This window comes from Rhipicephalus microplus, chromosome 6 (genome assembly GCF_043290135.1).
Source record: "Rhipicephalus microplus isolate Deutch F79 chromosome 6, USDA_Rmic, whole genome shotgun sequence".
Lineage (NCBI taxonomy): Eukaryota > Metazoa > Arthropoda > Arachnida > Ixodida > Ixodidae > Rhipicephalus > Rhipicephalus microplus.
In genome coordinates this window covers 170,875,232-170,896,071 of record NC_134705.1, presented here as the reverse complement: position 1 = coordinate 170,896,071, position 20,840 = coordinate 170,875,232, and the positions used below count along the sequence as shown (strand labels likewise).

Here is a 20,840-nt window from a genome sequence, read left to right as displayed (position 1 = left end):
AGCCCCGTAACTGTCTGCATTAGAGTGCGACACCTCAACAGTAGCTCACGAGGGATGAGGGTAAGGTGAGATTAAAAGGGTGGGATTAAAGATATAGAGATATAGAGGGGAAGGAGAGAGCGTGGCGCAGGGACAGCGACACCCAGAAGGAAGGAGAAGACAGGAAAGATGGCCACGGCCGCAGGAGTCCGTGGACGGGGCACCACACATCGAGAGCTCTTGTCAGCGACAGGAGATGGTGTAGCGAGAGCCAGTAGGCCAGAGCTGCGCTGCCGTCTGAGATCGCGGGGGCACAACCGGTCGGCACGAAATCTGGAGAGCGAGTCTCTCAGGCCTTACTCGCAGAGGATGTATAGGGCAGGCGTTGTTCGCGCTCCCTTCAATATAACTCTCCCAGTTACTTGTCCTGCGCCAAGGCAACGCCTCCTAGAAAAACTATGCCTGGAACGTGGCTCTCTCTTCAATTGAGAGCATGGCGCCAGCGCAAAATCTTGGAGGCCATGCCTCCTACCGCGTGTTGCGATCGTGCGCCGCGTGGGACCGCTCGCCTCCGCACCACTCTGTCACGTGACATTACCGTATCGCTCTGTCTCGTGACATAAAAGCTGCTCGGAGGGAACTGCGAGAGCATTGCTGTGTTCGCAGGGGGCGACCACCACAGGCTTTCGCCTCCGTACCGGAGGGGGAGGGTAAAATCTGAGGGTAGGGCGGCGCGTTCGCAGCTCACGTTCCAGGCATAATTTCTCTAGGAGGTGTTGGCCAAGGTGATTAGAGGAATTAATTTTCACGAACAGTGAACATCAATTACAATTACATGGAACATCGTGATGGAACACAACATGCAATTACACACAAAAAAATGGGTACAAAAATATGTTTACTTATGTACCGTAAATGGTAAACAACAAACACACAACGCAAGCGTACCAACGTATATGTTACACATTTACTTGGCATTTCTGCCAGTACTAAACACAAACATCAGCCTACCGAAGAAGGCAGGCAAGGTGTGTGTGTGTGTGTTCACAAAGAGTGGTAAACGACTTAGAGTACTTGGAAGTCTACTATTGGAGAGCGTAAAGCCGCCTCTTGGGCCTCACACACGCCGCTGCGTATCAACAACACCGCATGTACACCATCGGAGAGATTGAGCAAGCTCCACCTTGTTCTCTGACCTATGGTTTGAAGACAATGATGTAAACCACACACCAATCCCAAATTTTATCACGCAAGGGTTTGTATATGTTTACATTTGATGAACGCCATCAGCAATAACTCGCAAATAAGGCTCAGTAGTGAAATCAACAATAAATTTCTAATCCCTACCAAAGAATTAAACACAGACATTTCGTAATTCTTGTAGACGCATATCTCGGTGATTGAACTACGCACTATGCCACAATTTAACATGTCAGCTATGCGAAATGCAGACGTCGCGCTTCAGCAGATCACGTAATGAATGTCAGCTAGACGCTGGAAGTTGTCGCTCCCAATGAAGAGCATTATGCCCCATGGATTTGTCTAATTGGTTCATTAGACGCTGAGCTAGAAAACCAGTGTTTTGAAGTGACGCGAAACCATTGCGCGGATAGGCGAGCTTGAAAGACCTGCAGCTCGCCCCATGTATAGCTTTCGCTAGCTAATCCCTTCCGTGCCCTCTTTGGTTGGCGATTGGGAGAATAACTTGAAGTATATGCATGAACATGTCATGCGCACACGAAGCTACAGGAGCTCAGTACGTGCGAAAACCAGACCAAGCCACCGAGACGCAATGCAGTGTTGTTTCAGCATTCTCTGCGCTTCGTCACAGTTACGCCGAATGTGTCCTGGCTGATCCCCAATTGGCTTTCAAGCTTGTCTCATATGATTATCGCAGTGGCACATGCAACGGTTGGCAATGTAAGAGCACAGTCACCTACGCCGAGGAGTTATATCCGAGCGCTATGAACTAGTTGGGCCTAGAGCTACTATATAAGCTACCTTTAGCTAAAGGTAGCATATACAGTGGCTCTAGTTGAGCCATTTCCTTCTGCTCGTAATTTTCTGATTCTTTGGATGCACGCCGACGAGGAACGCTTACTAGCGTTCAGCTGGAAACTTGACACGTTGCTGCGTCGCGCGGCGTTCCATATTTTGGCAAAAGTGATCGTGAACGCCTAGGGAGAGAATCGCAATCGTCATATTAAAATTATCAGGACACGATCGCTGGACTATGTTCCAACCGGTTGTGTCCCCACGATTTCTGATGACAGCGCAGCTCTGGCCGACTAGTCTCACCCTACGCCATCTCCTGACGCCGACAAGAGCTCTCGCCGAGTGTTACACTGTCCTCGGACTCCTGCTACCGTGTACATCTTTCCTATCTCCTCTTTACATCCGTCGTTTTGTGTCATTCCCTGTCCCTGCGCCTCGCTCTCTCCGTCTTCTCTCTATCTATTTACCTTTTAATCCTATTCTTTCAATCCCTCCTTACCCCCATCCCTCGTTAGCTACTGTTGAGGTGTCGCACTCTGAAGCAGACACGTACGGGGCTCATTTTGCTTTTCATTTCCCTTTAAGAATCACATAGGAAGAAAAAGAAGAAGAATTATCAAATCTGATGAGAGAGCTCTTTTGGCGTGGGCCTAAAAAAATGGCAGCATATCCACGAAGTGAATGATGCAGAGTGGGGCGAAGCATCCGTCCGTCCATGCGTCCGTCTGTGTGACCGCCCGTGCGTCCATTCACCCGTCCGTGCCTGCGTCTGTTCGTGCGTCCGCACGTACATCTGTGCGTCAATCCCTGCGTTCGTCCATGAATCCGCCCCTACGTCCGTCCATGCGTCCATCCGTCAGTGCAGCCATCCGTGAGTCCATCCATGCATCCGTCTGTGGGTCCGTTCTTCCATCTATTCAACACTATAAGTACCCCCATCTCGCATCTCTTCATCATATCTTCCCGATAAAGAAGCACCGTTCTCAAGCGGACATTCCAAGGACTAAACGAGAGGTGGCACACGCACACTTTCTTACGGTTTGCACTTCGTGTCTCCTTACCACCTTTAACCACCTTGACTTCATGGTATATACTATATAGTTCACTGTATTCATGGCACTGGGCCCAACGCTCGCTAAACATTTCTAAAACGAAGGAGGTTACGCCCGGCGAGTATAACGTAGCAACCCTTTTTTGTCAGATATTTCTCAGTGTACATGTCAATGGCTGGTAATGGGGAATGAAAGACAGGAGAATTCGGCTTTTAGTTAACGCGTACGCTACAAATTTTTTATTGTTCAACAACGCAGAGGAGAAATCTCCCACCGGCGTTACCTTGCAGGTCGAAACGTAAGACTAGTTACACACTACGACTACGACTATGACTGCGAGGGACGAATGGGTGCCGCTATAAGGAGCTTCGCCCCTAGAATCCTGGAACCTAAAGGTAATATTTTCCTCCTCAGTTAACTCCGTTGTAAATGCTTGATACATTGCGTATTTTATTGTAGTGATTTTAGCGTGCTCTGTGCCCCATTGTGTAAAATCCTTCTTACTTTGTGCTTGATGGATAGTATACAGAGTGTGTGGGAGGGGGAGTTAGAAAAAGTGGGTAACCATTTAGAGTACAGGGTACTCTACTATGGGAGAGCTTAAAGCCGTCCCGTGGGCCTCGATAAAGAACGGAGCGTTTCCGTAGCGGTTAGGCATTTGGCCACAACCTGAACCTGTGTAAAATAATACCTGTGCCCGAGTTCAACTAAAGGTATTATTTGCGCATGACCAAGGCCAGTTAGTGCTGGCTACGGTTGACTGGATAATTGCATACGGCGGCTGCTTCTGTCCAATATTAGCCAAATGATCTCTTATTTCTTCTAAGGAAAATAATTTGAAGTAGATATCACTACAGTTACCGCTAATGTGGACCAGTTCCAAATAAATGTTACACAACATCGGTCAGCGTTGCGCATTGATGACTGGTGAACGCCAAATTACGGTAAATGTTTTCTAGCGTTCGCGCAAGCATTAAATGCCTCATAAAACGCACAAAGTGACCGTCGACGGCGCTCGAGGCAACTGGACCGATGCAAAAGACCATTGTCATCAACCTACGGCGTCATCAAGACGTCACACGTGCCCAAAACTTTGTCACATCATCACGACGTTAGGGTCACATAACGTGAAGTCACATGATAACATTAACAACTGACATCGTCCCTTAGTCAAATGCGGCCCGAGCACAGAGGCACCGCAAGACTACGTGATGTGCGATAGGTATCCGCTGCTCCCGATCTCGGAGGCCATTCAGAAACACGCGGATTTTTGCAGCTGAGAGCCTCGGGAAAAACACATAAGGTTGATTGATTGATATGTGACGTGTAACGTCCCAAAACCCCCGTATGGTTTTGAGAGATGCCGTAGTGGAGGGCTAGGGAAATTTCGACCACCAGGGGTTCTTTAACGTGCACCCAAATCTGAGCACACGGGCCTACAACATTTTCGCCTTCATCGAAAATGCAGCCGCTGTAGCCGGGATTTGATCCCGTGACCTGTGGGTCAGCAGCCGAGTACCTTAGCAACTGGACCACCACGGCGGGGCATGAGGCGGGCTTAAAACTGACTTTGAGGGAAAAAGAGAAGATTGCTCCCGCATTCCAGCGGTCTCAAACAAGGACACGAAGAACCGTGGGAGGTTGTTCTTTTTTTTTTTTTGCTCCAGTTCTATGCGTTCTATTCAAAGACAGACTGTGTTAATCACGGACAGCGTTGCTGCCTAGTACTAGCATAGTGCTTCAGTCACTACAAAATTTTCCTACTATGACAAACTCTACAGTTTCTTTTTCATTGTTTTAAAGGCCCTTCTGCCTTCCCAGGTACAGTGTAGCAAACCAGAGTCTTCGTCTGGTGAACCTCCCTGTCTTTCCTTTATCTTCCTCTCTCCCTTCCTTCAATTCTATGCGATGACTGAGTCCGATGACTATTTGATGACTATATATATATATTTTTGCTTACAAATATATGGATACTGACCCAGCTGAATATTGTACTTCCAGCCATTAATAAGACAAAATAAAGAACTCAAATAAAATAACAATGATTGCTGGAGTTTTACTCGTGCCTCATAGAGCGTGTGCATGGTCGATTCGTGCCAAAAGCACGATTCGATTATGAGGCACGCTGTAGAAAATGGGGGTGTTCTGGAGTAAAGTATACCACCGGGGGTCCTTCAACGTGCACCTAAATCTAAGTACATGGGTGTTCACAATTTCTCCGCCATTTAAACGCAAAAGGAAATCAAACCCGCGCCCTCGAGCTTGGGAGCATGACAGCGATGTGCGAGGCTACTACGAGGAGTTAAACAAAATATAATAAACTAGAGGAGGAAAATAAATAAAACGAGACGAGTGTGTTGGTCGGAGGCCATAAAAGAGGGCGTAATTACAAGAAAAGTAACAACTTCTAATAAGCGGCTGATGAGTTATCTCCGCATTCATTTCACCATGCAGCTCGCTCCCGTGATTCCCAATTTTACGACTTCGAAGTGCCCATGAAACACTTTATCTTACCCGCAATCTTAGAGCGAGAACAAGCATATACCTAACAGTTTTCACGACTCAGTACCGCAATTAAAAGGGTGTGTTTGCAGATAAAACGAAATTAAAAGGCGACGCAAGAGAATAACAATTACGGTGAAAAAAAAAGCTATGCCATCGCTCATTAAGGGTCGTCCGTTTTTTTATTACGGTATAAAATGCATTCGAGCATTGCGATGCGGCGAAAAGATTACCAAGAAGGTGGTGGTATACGGTAGTTCACTACGCGTGGGTGTGCAGAGTTATACGGAGGACATACGCTTTGAAATGTGTTTCTCGCTCACCTGAATGTCGGGCTATTAGCGACGTACAGGCGGCCTCGTTACAGCGGTGATAAAGTGGTTCCTAACGGACTCGCAGGCGACTCGAAGTCCACACGGCAGGTGCGCGTAGCTGCCAGTACGTAATGGCCGTAATTAAAGAAGAGAGAGATGCTCACAACCCCGGCAATTATGACAACCTTCTTTACAGTAATATTTCATGTATAATATACTTTTTGTCGTAGATGGGACGTTTTTCATTGACGCATCATGAGCCGGTTTTTACATCTTTGCTTTTCTATAGAAACGTTTTTTTTTGTTACATCACTTTTTGGAAACGTTGGCGCTTTTGTAATGCATGGACTACTCCTTTCTACAGACGTGAACAGGATGGCAACTAAAAAAAAAGGCTGAAGAAAAAAAAGACAGCTAGGCACAGTTTATATAAGTTCCTTCACATAGCATGAACTGTCAGAAGTACTGTCAGATAATACTATAGTTCTCATAAGATGTAGTCGCACGCACGCTATATACGCTGCAAATGAAAGCGACACAACATCCACTCAAGGAAAATTTAGAAAGTCCAGTCATAGGGGACGCAGAATGAAATATCACATGAAGTGACACAAAGGGCTACACTCTCGGCTGGATTCATATATGCATAAAATGTTTCTAAATAGATTTACTTAATAGTGGTCATGTTAGTAAGGAATTCCTTAAGTGCTTCTTAAGTGCTTAAGTGGAATCTCTTAATAGTGCTCAACTACAGTTGGGAATTTCTTAAGTAGTGTACGTTTTTGTAAGGCGCGTGTTGGCCATGGCGATTGAAATAGCCAGAATGGCTCTATGGTGCTACCCAAGTCAGCCTTAAGTGCGTAAAATATAATTTGAAGTTATACGTGCGTATTTGAAAACGAAATGAGCCCACCATTGCGATGATTTTTCGTGCTGCGAGTTGATCGAAAACATCGCTTTTGGATGACCTATATAGCGTTCCCTCTTTGTCGACTTTGAGATTATAATCACCTTTTTAGGAGACAAAATCATGCTCGTTGCCACCGATGGGGTGAACGGTCTTCTCATTTTCGCCACAATCAGAAAATTTTCACGAGTGATATACAGACAGTGCCTTTAAAAGGAGTCTGGAATTCAAGAGTAGTATTTATAGCGAGAGAGTTCAGGAGCTCGTTTCCCAGAAATTTTGACGCTAATACAGAAATAATTTTTATTTATGCTATGTATTTGATACAGTTGAGCCTGTGCTCGGGGTCATTACAGAGACGGTGTCACCTAAAAAATAGTTTTCACACAATAAAGCAGTATTCAACAGCACATAAAATAACAGATGAATAATTATCACTAGGAAAAGAAGAAACAAAGACCAGTGACTATACCAATTAAAAATTGAGAAACAAATGATGGCACCTGAAGGTTCCTAAGGCACCAGATCTCTAAGGATGTCGTAGCGCCATTTGGTGTCATATGCCTTTTCCATGGTATATATGGTCGGACGCGCATCCTTATGTACGCTGCTTGGATATATTCTGGGAGTGGGGCAGTATCAAAGGTGAGGATTAAGTGCTTTCTTGGTACTTCCTGGTCATTGCGCCTTATTTTTTATTTTTTTGCACTTGGATGATATTCTGTCCTTTGAGTCCATCAAGGAGTTCAAATTCTGTGAGGTTTAAGATGTCACTGTCGGATATCACACAGTGGACCGTGTTCAAGGACCGGTGGGCTGTTATAGATATAAGAGTAGTGTCGAAAGATACCAGAGACTTCAACTTGTCATATTGGGTCTTGTGCTTACGTTTTAGAAGAATGTCTCCACTGGCCATTCTTGCGGCTTTTTAATCAGGTCCGAAGGTGTCTGTAAGACACTTCGAGACTAAGGAAAGTGACAATGATCTTGCTGTTATGTCAGGACATTCGGTGTGGTTGATGTGGAAATAGGGGAAATTTTCAGTGTTCCTTGCAAGAAACTGGAAGCTTACTTCGGTGCGCCCTCTTTTAGAAAGAAGGCGATTGGGAAGGTGTCAAAAGAGGTTGAACCCATAAAAAATGTTTGTTTTCAGTGGTGAGTCCAGTCACCCACCATCGAGCTCAACACGGTGAGGCTGCAGAAACCCGCAGGTATCGCAAACGCCAGCTGTATGAAGCTACTATAACTCAATATGACATTTCAAGGTTGGCTACTGTACTCTATAGGTTAACCCTTTCCACCAGGAGAATCAGAAGCCCTTGAGGAGTAGAGATGATAAGAACAATTAAAAGAGAGAGAAAGACGAAGATGTGGGGAGAGAGAGAAACAGGAACAGGTGACTGCCGGCGTCCAGTGCCGTCTACGTGAAGCCATGGCCAAAGAGGTGTGTTGCCTCTGCCGGGGGCCTTAAAGTCTAATCACCTGGCGTCGGCTCAACCCCCAGGATCCCCTTTTCCCCGTACATGGCTCAGCCACGCACGGCTAGGCATGGTAGAGGTCGAAACCCCCCGTTAGCTCAAGTCCATGGTGTCGATAAAAAAAGAAACAATTCGTCACACTCATCGGCTCTAATTAACTTCCACAGAGCAGCGGTGAGATATATTCTTTTCGAAGAAGATTATTTTCCGGAAGCAGCAAATGCTTTCACTGGTTTTAAAGTTGGCTTATTCCCATCCGTAACTACATCAACAAGTCACAGCAGGATAAAAACATCAAAGTGATGTTGAGTATTATAGGGGCCCTGTTCTGTAATACCGCAGCACAAGACGCGAAAGCGTCGAATAGGCGACCTGCACCGCAAAGAGCCTACAGGAAAATTTCTAACAGCGGTAATGTTGTCAAAATTTCACTGTGTTGTATCATTGCCTCGTACAACGTTCTCCCGTAAGAGCATAATTGAGTGACTACTGTTGTCACCGAAAACTTCACCTTACTTGCTGGGGCTCGCGCCCCCGTGCCCTCTGGCTGATACGCGTGTGAGTGTTTAGAAAAAGTGGTTAACGATTCAGAGTACTAGGTACTCTACTATGGGAGAGCTTAAAGCCGTCCCGTTGATCGTGATTCAAGATAACGATCCACCCTTAGTGGTACCCTAAACGGCACCAAAGTGTACGTAACCCCTGACTTCACTGCCTTTTCATTTTGAAGCACAGGCGTAATTATCTGCCATTATCTATGACACCATCGACAACGTGTTCAGCTGGGCAGGTTTGCACACTGCTTTCCAGACGCATACCTTGCGTTAGATAAGTGCTAATGAACCGAAGGTGACCAAAATGAATCCAGAGCTGCCCACTACTGCGGGTCTTATTATCATACTGCTGTTTCGGCTTAATAGGACTTAGAACTTCACGTTAATCTGATGCTGATTGTTACGCGCAGCCACACCCGCGGTTAGTTCCACTACACCGTATACCCGCGGCTCGGTGGATTCCCGATTTCCGAAGCGTGTTGCATCTTCGCGACCTCTGTCGGGCAAATTTAGAACCCCCGAGCAAGAGCGCGGCGCTCTGAGTTGGCGGGCAGTTTAAACACGAAACAGAGGCGAAATAGCAGGCGAGGCGGTAAAACGGGTGTTGATAAATGAGTGTTATGTTTAGCACGCTCTGAGGCATACAGTCTTCAGTAAGCTTTTGCACGAACCCTCCGCAGCGTGTCCTCAAACAGTGTGATGGACACTAGCGCCGCGTTGATTTGGGTTCCATTTCCGAGACGATAGCCATGCACGCCGACATACTGTCAATGTCTACCGAGGTATCATCTCGGCAACAGCGCCCAGCGCTTCGCAGCTGGCATCAGTCGAAATAGTCCAGGTCACGTGTCTGAGCGTTCGTGTTGAGCTTTCTGACGACTGTACAGTACTCACGCAATGAAACGCTAAATGTTATAGCTAAGTTTTGTCGCTTCCAGTGTCTACAGCTCGTGTCATATTGGCGAAATTCGCACACGAACATCGGAGCAAACGATACTATTAGCTGCTAGATTCGCATCGACAAGACAAGGTTATCGCTAGCAATTGCTAATTTCAGCCATCACATAAAATAAAATGCGCGTCTTCTCGAAGTGAACCATGACGAGTAATCGAAGCTCTGGGTATCGTGTGGGACGTGCGGAGGACTAACCATACTTTGCCCGAACGTTGCTCCATTAAATGTAACGTGAGTGACATAAAGTGACATAAGGTGTCATAATACCTACGTTGAAGTCACCGACTCGTATATAGGGTTTTTTTTTTTTTTTGCTTGTAGGTGTTCTGTACTCAGCCACTTTTGTGATTGTTATTCGTCTATTGTAACGTTTTTCTTGTTCACGGATACACATATGTTCCCACTATAGCAATGATTTTCCATATAATATGACAGCGGACACTGAGAAGCGACGACAAAGCTAGGTCCTAAAGTCCATAGGTGCACGTTAAAATTTTGTGCTTGTTTGTATTGTTCTGTCACATCGTTAAATCTTTCTTTGCGTCTCACATCCATGAGTCTCCCTGTGACGGACACTACGGGCCAACAGCACTCAGCCCTCAAGTGCTTCGCCCCTAACAAAATGTGATGCGTGTCAGTAAATGAGTACTGTAGCACCCCGTACTGTAGTACCAATCAGATGTACTACTGTACCAGTTCGCTCAAAGCTTAGGGATAAAGAAAGACAGTTTTGAAATATGCGAGCACAAACAGTCAGAATTTCATTCTCAACAGTGTTTTTGAACACGTGGTTTGTCGAAGATTCGAAATGCTCAGTTCAGCAGCTTTCGACCCCACAGACGTCAAGATTAGAGACGATCACACCGAGGGCAATATTCAACGTGGCTTCACTGGGACGTCTGGGACTTTAAAATAATTTATTGTTATCTATTTACAGTATACTGCAGTCAAAAAGGACCATGCAGGTGGGAAATTATACAATGGCACGTTCGCAAGCACAGTGGCGTTACAAGCACACTGGGAATGTGGCGTTACTGATCACCATTACGTTTATCGCACGATCAATATCAGAGTTTTCCCTGCCATCATATGCTCGCTACTGCTACGTAAATTCTATAAGGTGCTCAGTATTCTTTAATTCAGCCCTGCAATACATAAGTTTGTGTTGTGTAAAGACATGCGTACATAAGAACATTTAAGTGGTCACGCTTGAAATGCTAGGTAACACTGTTGCTAAATATTGCCGTGCGTCTTGCCGGGCTTTTTTGCAGATGGAACTGTAAAACGACAGCACTCATTCACGTCGGTTATAGCCCACTCACATAAGCTTTAGGCTTCCGATGCGTCATCGTATGAGGCAGGATATCATCTGACGCATGACACGTGTTCGCATATCTTGTATGGTAGCACGGTGCTTAAATACTGATAGCACATAAGCGGCAGAAGCCGTGCATGTACCCGCCAATTCGGTACGGCTTGTTTCTTTGTATCTTGTCTGAGGCAAAAGTTCTCCTAATTAATAATAAAGCTTGCTTCCAGCGCCATCGCCTCCTGTGGATTCCGGTGACAAAGACACCTCGTGACGATAATGACTATGACAACGCTGGTACCAGGCTCTATCCTGCCCCTCCCCCCACACTTCCCCTTTAAACCCTGAAATATAGATGTAGGGGAATGGTTTACTCAAAATAAACGTTGAAAATAGGTGTTTTTGTCTGAAAAAAAAACACACACACACACACTGAAACCGCCATCGACATTCTCAAGTCAGTGTGTAGCGCCGAGTAAAGAAACTTTCTAGAATACCGAGGTTGAACACATGAACCAGACCACGACATCCAGCAGTTGAACTAGCAACCTTCGACTTATCGAAGGAACGCCATAATGACCGAGTCACTGGGACGATAATGCAATGACGTGCTTGAAATATTCTCCGCCGGATATCACTTGCAGTTTTGCGTCCTCTGTGGGAATGCAGATAATGCAGATATCGTGTCTTGCCGGATGGTCGAGACGAGTTGTCGGAGCCATCAAGTGACTCGATCGCAAAACAATAACGACAGAGAAAAGCCCGCGTTGTCGACAGATAAAGTTGGCCTACGATGTTATAGTGAATGCGGTCACTGCATACGACGGCAAAACTTGGTGCTAACCATTTGCTGCAGTGCAGTGTCGCGAATTACGTCTGGAAAGTATATACGGACAGTCTTGCTGTTGCCTTCTTTTTTTTTTTTTTTACGCACCAACACAAAGGAAGGGAAGAAATGCGAGGAAGGATAGAATAGCGTGTCAGAGACTTTCTGTATTCGTAAAGAACATTTCTAAAAGAGAGTAGATGCATGGTGACGTTCACCGTTTACACAGTTTTTTTACAAGTAATTGCACTGTTGATACAGTTATCGGACGTAATGTGAAGTTTAGCTGCGAATTACAACGCAACCGTTTGATCACGTATGTGGAAGTTTTACGGCATATCATAAAGCACATGCACAAAGAAAGTTAAAATGACTCCATTTGCTCATATGAGTTGCCTAGCAGTGGGATACACAACTTTACAAGCCCCAATAAAAAATAACTCTTTCGTTTATGTACTGTTCAGTGTGATCTCCTAACTTTAAGAGACGTTTGGAACAAACCTACGCCAACTCTCCTTCATAGCTACCATCATACGAACATTTGATATCAAGAAACACGGTCATTTTTGGGAGCATTTAAAATAACACTTGAGTTTTTTACAATCCTAACCACCATGCGTACAACAAACTAAGTTGTTTTTGTGACAGTAGACTAACTTTGCGCCTCCGGCAGTGCTGTAATAGCTGCACGTATTTTCCCAACGTGGTGCGCGGAAGGCAGTTTGACTTCTTCGAGAAGCAGCAGTTTTCCTTTAGCTTCAAGCGGAGACTGCGCACATACCTGTGACTGATGATTGTCGAGTGTCCTCCAGGTCCGGGCGTTGAGGTTCGCGGGTGTGTCATGGGCACGTTGAGTCCTCTGACGTCATCCTCCACATTCTTTTCATCCTAATCTTGTCCAGGTCATCATCGAACAATCACACTCAGTTACACACAATCACACAAATAGAGGCCTTGTTGCGATGACTCGTTCATCTACTGATAATATTGCGTTTACCACAAAGAGATCGATCAAGATCGGTTACTCTCTAACTCAAGCACACTGCTGGAGTGCTTTTCCTGGCAAAATACTCTTTCCCCTTCCATGGGCATCGCTAAGGACTCGCGTGTTACGCTTGTCGAAAAGTGGCCACGGGCTCTTGCTTTTTTTCAACCTGTAAGGCTTATCACATGATTCCTCGTTTCATGTGCCCACCCACTCCGTCAGTTCTTTCGTTCCCAGTGTGCGCCCCTCTGTAAGTGAGTGTCGTGTTCAAGAACTCGTTTCAAATCACGAGATATGAAAGCACACGGCTGCCGATCCAGCACCACTGTGGGCGATGTGTCGCAAACACACACTTGTGTTGGTTAAAATTTCCAGTCGCATCGAAGGGATGGATAGATGAGGTTGCACCTTCTGATGGCGCGGCGGCTCACGTCACGTAGCCGTAACTGACAATGTAGTACTAAGTCCATGTAGTGAAGAAATAAACGACAATTCTGCTTTTGTTTTGGCTATCAGTCAGATAATCTGCTCTAGGTTATTTCGAAGTTGCTTAAAGTCTGTTTCGTGTTTGTCCCGTTAATTGGAAGGCAATCGCCGGGATGATTTCAAGGGCTGACGTATACCTGCCCCCCGAAACACACCACGAAAGCCTGGGCAATTTAGTCTTTAATCCACCCATAGAGTAGCAGGGAATGAACGTTGTGCAGTATTCAATAAATAAATAAATAAATAAATAAAAAATAAATAAATAAATAAATAATCCTGCACGTAACTTTTGTCGCCATGGGGCCTCATCAAGTGTGAGGTCCACGGGAGGGCTTCATGCTCTCCCATAGAAGAATACATATAATTAACTCTAAATACGTTAAATATACGTTAATAATTAAGTTAACTCTAAATAATTAACAACTTTTCTTAAACACATCCCTTTGGTGGCCAACAGACGCTGGTTGCGGTTCAAAGGTTTACTCAGAGCAGAGAATGGTTAACAAAACAAATTACATTCTTAGATAAGGCAATACAAAAAACGTACAAACATGCGCATTCGGCAGTCATTAGATACCATTCAACTCATAAGGTACTCCAATACGTTCAAAATATTCGGCCACAAACAACAACTCGCGCAACCATGAAATCTCACGCATGAACTATCCACGAATACTTCAACACTAGAAAGTTCACAGAACGTATTCAGTCCATCATTCTTGGAACTAAAACGCTTTTCTTTCAAGAAACACTTCCATGAAATCCAGCGCTGGTTGTCGTCTTGTTCGTCCGAGGTTCCTCTTCTGTGAAATGCCTTTTAAAACTTGTCCACGCTTCAACACTTCGACTGACAGCACTTCAACGACAAAAATTCTTCGCCGGTATCACCATCGGCCACTCGCGAGCAGCCACTACTGGACACTCCTTCGTCCACTGGTGGAAACACACCCCGACTTTATCACATCTGCTCGCCACGGTATTGTCAAAGCTTCTATATGCTTTTCATTGGCGAGCCGCACTGCCAAAGTTGGGGAAAGGTCGATATCTTTCTCGTAGCTTGTGTGCTCCATCACTCCACGTTGTAGTGCCACGCCCGTTTGCTTCTATGTGATTCCAGAATTCGCTCGGTGTTACATCCGGGAAGGTTGCCGCTGGTCATTTCGCGGAGGAGAGGAGATGAGCACGCGCATAATCTGATGCTTGTTTCTTCGTCGCGCCGGCTTCTGTCACATCTGATCGGCGCCTGGTTTCCACGTAGCAGTTAAAAATCTGAGACTCGCGCTTTCTTGACCAGCCGTTTGTGACAATCATTAGGGACCAATGCCTTGGACTGTACGTATATGCATGAAACTCGGCTGCTGACCCAAAAGTCGTGGGTGCAATTTCGGCCGCCGCGGTCCACGATATCGGCCGTCAACGATATCGCCCGTGCTCAAATGCCTTAAGCCCTTGTACTGTGCGATGTCAGTATACACCAGATAGACGAAATTTCCGAAGCCCTCCCCTACGTCATCTCTCATTATCGTATCGTGGTTGTGGGAAGTTAAAACCGAGTGATTAGATCAAGACATGCATGAAAGGGCATCGCCCCGCCTTGTTTCATCGCGGCAAAGCACTAAGTGCCACCTGCAGGACTTTGCAGAAATCTACCAGTGAAAGATTACCAGTCACACGTGATCCATACCACTGATACGCACAGTTCTCGGGACTGTCCACATTCTAAACTTTGCCTCGCACTAGTTTAGTCGCTAACATACGAACGGTTGTGACGCGTACGGCACCAGAAATTCAATATTGGGACGTACGCAATTTAAGTATATTGTCTTCAACATTGCTAGACACAACTTTTCAACGTGTAAAGTAAAACCGACTCGGTTGCTAGAGTGAAGCAGTCAATACGGCTTTTCTGAGAGTTACGAGGCACATGCGATTGCTCCACCATCGACGAGACAGTGTTGTTCCGTTCGAAGAACTGGAGGGACCACACGGTAACGTTGCGAACGCGTCGTCGCCACCCAAGGTACCATGGAAGGGAGCGACTCGGATCTTTTCTTGGTCAGCGACCACATTCAGCGACACCACTCTCTTCCCGAAACGTCTTCGGACTCGAGGCTGCGGAGCAGGGGCAACGTGAGCAGCACGCCCAAGCGGGCCGGCAACGGCAGCAGGTGTCGAGTCACAAACACAGACTGCCACACCGACCCGGTGCCCAGAAAGCGTCCACGGACGTCCTTCTACGAAGACCACGGTCCGAACCCTGTCACACCCGCCAGACATCTGCCGACGCCGATTAGACCCCGGGCATCGTCTTCCGAAATAGCCACCTGGTTTGCCGGCGAGTCGAAGCACATCAGCCTGATCAGCGGTCACCCGTGGATCAACGGTCCCACATCAGGAGAACATGCCGCGGGACTTGTCCACAGCCTTGCCTACAGCAGCGGACCGATCTGTCGGATTTGCCACGAAGGTACGTAATTATGGTTACCCTGTGATGCCTCATTGGTTGCGTTTGCAATGAATTCCATTGAAACATAGCACGAGCGTCTTCGCATGCATGAAAGAGCAAAGTCGACTTGCATGCTTGTTATCAGACGCAGTGCATGCGCCTCGTGTTTCATTGTGTCAGTCTCGTAATGTGTACGTTGTGTTTTCCTAACGATGAACAAAAATAAACTATATATGTGTTATTCAAGTGTATGCTATGGAGAAGGATTGATTGCTTTTTGAAGGTGAAGCGTTTTAAAAGCATACATTCCGCTTATTGTATGCGATCCTACCTGCTTCCGCACAAGTCTCGTACAAGGGACCAGTTCGTGAGGGAATCGTAGTCGTCAATCAGATGCGTTTGCTTCGGCCAACTAGCATGCTTAAAATTTTACATATTTGATGTTCTAAGGCAGGGATCGGCCACCGGCGGCCTGCGGGCCAGCTTTAAGTGCTTCCCCCCCCCCCCCCCCCAGGCACGATATAGGAACGACCCCCTCACCCCTCCACTGTCACTTTTCATATGAAGACCAATTTGACAGTTTTGACCTCAAAAAAATGTTTTCGCACGCCACCTTTGTTTGTAAATCGTTACCACATGACATGGGCGTACGAAATGAATATAATTTTTATTTCACTTTTGAGCCTTACTGTCTCTTTCCAAGATTTTTCTAGTTGCCTGCGAACCCCCTCTATACTTATCGTGCAATCTTGGCCCTTCGCCTCAAAACATTGGCGACCCCTTATCTTCGGTATGAGGTTCCTGTGATTCCTGGTCCACATAAAGTACATTTGCCCAAATTTCTAACTACTGTGTGCAGCGGCGACTTTTCGTATGCCAGCTCAGTTTGATGAAAAAACTGCAAAGAAATTGTCTTTTGGTCATGTGCTTTGTGAGCGGGCACTTGTCCTTATACTCTTTGGAACTTTATTCAGTATTCTGGCGAAGAAAAGTGCTGCTCTTGAACAATAGTTAGATTTGGGCGACTGTACAACATTCGGAAGAGCATTTTTATATAGTGTGACCTTGCTAAAACTGTTTACCAATAAACTCGATCAGGTTCACTCCTTCTTACAGGTGACCAGGCCGGACCCCTGTCGTCGTACTGCGCATGCACGGGGACCATGGGAATGCTTCACTCATGCTGCCTGGAGCGCTGGCTCGCGACCAGCAACGCCGTCTCGTGCGAACTGTGCCACGAGCGCTTCCCGACGACTCGGGTGCTACGAACACTGACCGAGTGGTACCGAGAGGCGCCGGACCACCGCCGAGCACTTGTCGCCGACGTCATTTGCTTCGTCATGCTAAGTCCGATAGCGGGAATGGGACTGGAACTGTGCATCCAGGGGGCCACGAGACAGACGACGACCAAACAGATTATACAGGCGGGCAGCCTTATCTTGCTGTCGTTGCTACTGATAACCGCCTTCCTCGTCTGGTCCTACTTCACGGTCAGATACCATTATCGTTGCTTCCGGAAATGGCGGGAAGACAACGCCACGGTCATCCTGGTGCCGCGGGATGACGTCATGATTGACCTAGAGGGGTCCCCGCCTCGAAGTTGATTCATTGTGCGAACTCTGTTTTTCCTTTTAGCTTGCATCCTTTAGCTTTCTTTTTACGAGTTCTTAGGCCTGTGCTGGAGACTCATCTGCGCGGAGCGTTGAAAATACACTTTACTTAAGACAGCGCTAGTGAAATAAAGTTTTATAATAGTAATTCGATTTTTTCTGTGTTTTTGTGCGTAAGGGGCGTACACGTTTGAATCACGTGTTATCTTTATTTAGTCTAACAAGGAATGTTTAAAAATTATCTTGTTCGTTTGTGTGGTACGTGACGGAGATGATGCGGTTACGGTGCTCAGCTGCTGGCGCTAAGGTAGCGAGTTCGATTCCCGGTGGCATTTTGACGTAGGCGCAATGCCATACGCCCGTCTTCACTGTGATGACACTACACTTTAATGAGCCCCAGATGTTCCAAATTGAAAGATCCCTCAGCTACGACATCAATCGTACGTGTATCATGATTTTCAAACCTTAATATTACTAGTTAGTGTGGCTGGCACGATAACTTTCTTGACGAAGTCAAGGCATGTACAACTGGGTACGTGAACTTCGAAGGCGTCTCACACGCCGCATGGTTCTTCAAATGACCTGAAACTCGGTGTTCACATTCTTGCAGGCTTCCTCAGTGGACAACTAGTGGTCATTTAATTTTATTGTGCCGCATATTGCTGCAGAGGATCATTTTGCTTGACACACTGCCATATTCACGATCGTTTGGGGTTCCGCGTTGGAGGACCCGCGCGAAAAGTATATTTTTCTTCGCTCGAAACGAATAAAACCGAAAAGCTAACTGCGCATGCCCAATAGTTGATTCTCCTTGTGCAAGTAATGACTGAAATAAATAAAAGATCGAGACAGGAGTGTTAACCTAGAACTAGTTTCCTACCCATTATAGGGGTGGGGAAATGAGGGTTGAATAGAGGATAGAGAAAGATGAAATAATTTAGAAAAAAATACACACGTACACACATGCAAGGAGTTGTTTGGAGAGGCCGGTTGAACACAAGAAGCACAGAAGCACCTTCACAGCCTTCTTCTGCGATATGAAGTCCTGTCGGTAGAGCAGGATTCTTTCTTGCGAAAGAGTCTGGCGGTCCAGTTCGTCTAGTGCATTGCAGAGTGACTGTCTCTGCGAGCAGTATTGTGGGCTTTCGCGTAGAATACGTCTAGTTATTTTGTGAATGTCACAATGGTCACATGCAGCAGCGTCGGCCATTCCTATGCGGAACGCGTACGTATTGGTAATTGCGACACCCAACCATAACCTGCACTTCATTGTAGCGTCTCGACAGTGAAGGTCTGGAAGAATTCGAAGACTGAGGGTTGGGTCTAAGGTACATAATCGTGCGTGGGTGTAGTGGCTCGTTTCATTGGGACTTTAAGCGCTTGCGAGCAAGCATGCGGAGTTTCCGTGCAGCGTCGGTTCTGGAGAACAGAATTGATATTTGATTGCTTTCAGTATGGGCGGAACGGGCAGCTCAATCGGCTCGTTCATTGCCAATTATTCCACAATGACCTGGAAGCCAATGAAATGTTATTTCATGTCCCTTCTCGCACTAAATAACACACTCCTTTATTCTCTTACTTGGAATGTAATATTGAATACCTTGGAATTACGCCATGAAAGCTGGATGCATTTCCGACAATGCGCCATAATTTGTAATGAATGGGTTGATTGATATGTGACATTTAACGTCCCTAAACCACCGTATGATTATGAGAGACGCCGTAGTGGAGGGCTCCGGAAATTTGGACCACCTGTAGTTCTTTAATGTACACCCAAATCTCGGCACACGGGCCTACAACGTTTCCACCTCCATCGGAAATGCAGCCGCCGCAGCCGGGACTCGATCCCGCGACCTGCGGATTAGCAGCCGAGTACCCCAGCCACTAGACCACCGCGGCGGGGCCGCCTTAATTCGTGACTGAAGGGGATGTTTTAGTATGGGCTTGCTTTAAACGGAGCAGCGATGGCTGTAGGAACCTAAACATGGAGTGCAAAATAACAAAAAACGCCGACCAAGGTGAAATACACAAAACTGAAAAAGACGTTTCGGCTCCCCACACGGGAGCCTTGTCCACAGTGACCCTAGAACAGGGTCACTGTGAAAAGGGTCACGGACGTAAAACTAACGAACAGGGCTCCCGTGTGGGGAGCCGAAACGTCTTTTTAAGTTTTGTGTATTTCACCTTGGTCGGCGTTTTTTGTTATTTTGCACTATGTTTGTCCCCGACCAGACGGAATTCCGTCGGACTCTTGACTATCTAAACATGGAGACCTTCTATAGACCAACTTTTCGTAACTAAGACAAGCACGGCTGCCAGGACCTCTGTGGCCCTACCTTGAAATGTCTGGCTCAAAAAGAACCGCCTCTTTTCAGGCCAAAAAGTACAAAGAAAAAATAAAAAAAAGTATGATGGATGTTTGCGTGCTTCGATGCGCCGTGCCAGCGCCAGTGTCCAGTTCATCGCGTTAGAGCGCGTGCGCGCGCACTACGACACAGTACGAAAAAAAAAAATAAAACGCGAAAGCTAAACGCGGCAGCTGCTTCATTCAGAAGCGTGAGAGATTGCGCCTGCGCAACTTGTCCAGCCGACTGTGACGACCGAACGTCACGCGTGTTTGGATTGACTGGGTGGCGCGCACAATTCAGCCGAGGGGTACGTGAACAAAGAAATAGAAAAATAATACAATGGGAACCGAGAGAAATGGGGGGAGAGGAAATCGGAGGGCAGTTTACGTGCTTCGTAGATAAAACGGGGCTTCCGATTCATGGACGAAAAAAAAAATGAACAGGGAGAGCTGTCGGATGAGACATAAAATATGAAACGCAAAAAGTCAAGTTGGCAACTGGAGCACCACTGTGGTTTTGGGATACTTCGGGCAGTACTTTAATGGAGCACTCCAGCGTAGTGCTACCGTATACTGTCGTTTTAGAATGTTATTAATTAGATGGCACTGTCTGCCACGGTGAATTCCGTGGCTGTGGTGCTCGGATGCTAAATTGAAAATCGTCGGTTTGATCCCGGCCATGGCGGTCACATTTCAGTGGAGTCGAAATGGTACAGGCCCATGCGACATCAGCGCGTGCTAAAGAACACCAGATGCTCGAAAATTTCCGCAGCCCTCCCCTTAGGCGTCCCTCATAATTATATTGTGGTTTTGGGGCGTAAAACTGAGATATTATCATTATTAATATTGTTTTAAGTTTCTTCCCTATTCAATATTTCAAACGTGGCCACTGTTGCCAGGAATCGAACTTTCGTGCCATGTATAGCGTATATACTACGGCCACTCGATTAAAAGCACAGCGACGCCACAGGCCGCAGTTTTTTTGTGATCAAGTGACCACGGTGTTGCTCATGATGGAACAAGTGCAATATACTTGAAAACGTAGACCAGGTGTCTCAAGCACGTGACCAGTGGGCCTAATCTGGCACGCAGGGC

At 46.4% G+C, this 20,840-nt stretch overlaps 1 protein-coding gene across 2 annotated transcripts; it reads left to right on the top strand.

Moving 5' to 3' along the window:
- The first annotated feature begins 14,980 nt into the window (after positions 1 to 14,980).
- On the top strand, positions 14,981 to 17,546 carry LOC119167913 (E3 ubiquitin-protein ligase MARCHF3). 2 transcript variants are annotated; one of them, XM_075865617.1, is made up of 2 exons: positions 14,981 to 15,809; positions 16,887 to 17,546. In XM_075865617.1, the coding sequence occupies exons 1-2, from the start codon at positions 15,368 to 15,370 to the stop codon at positions 17,390 to 17,392; spliced, it is 948 nt and encodes a 315-aa protein (XP_075721732.1). In that variant the 5' UTR covers positions 14,981 to 15,367; the 3' UTR covers positions 17,393 to 17,546. The 2 variants fall into 2 exon arrangements, with proteins under 2 accessions (XP_075721732.1, XP_037275287.2); XM_037419390.2 differs by having other exon boundaries at positions 14,990 to 15,809; positions 16,905 to 17,546.
- Positions 17,547 to 20,840: the final 3,294 nt, after the last annotated feature.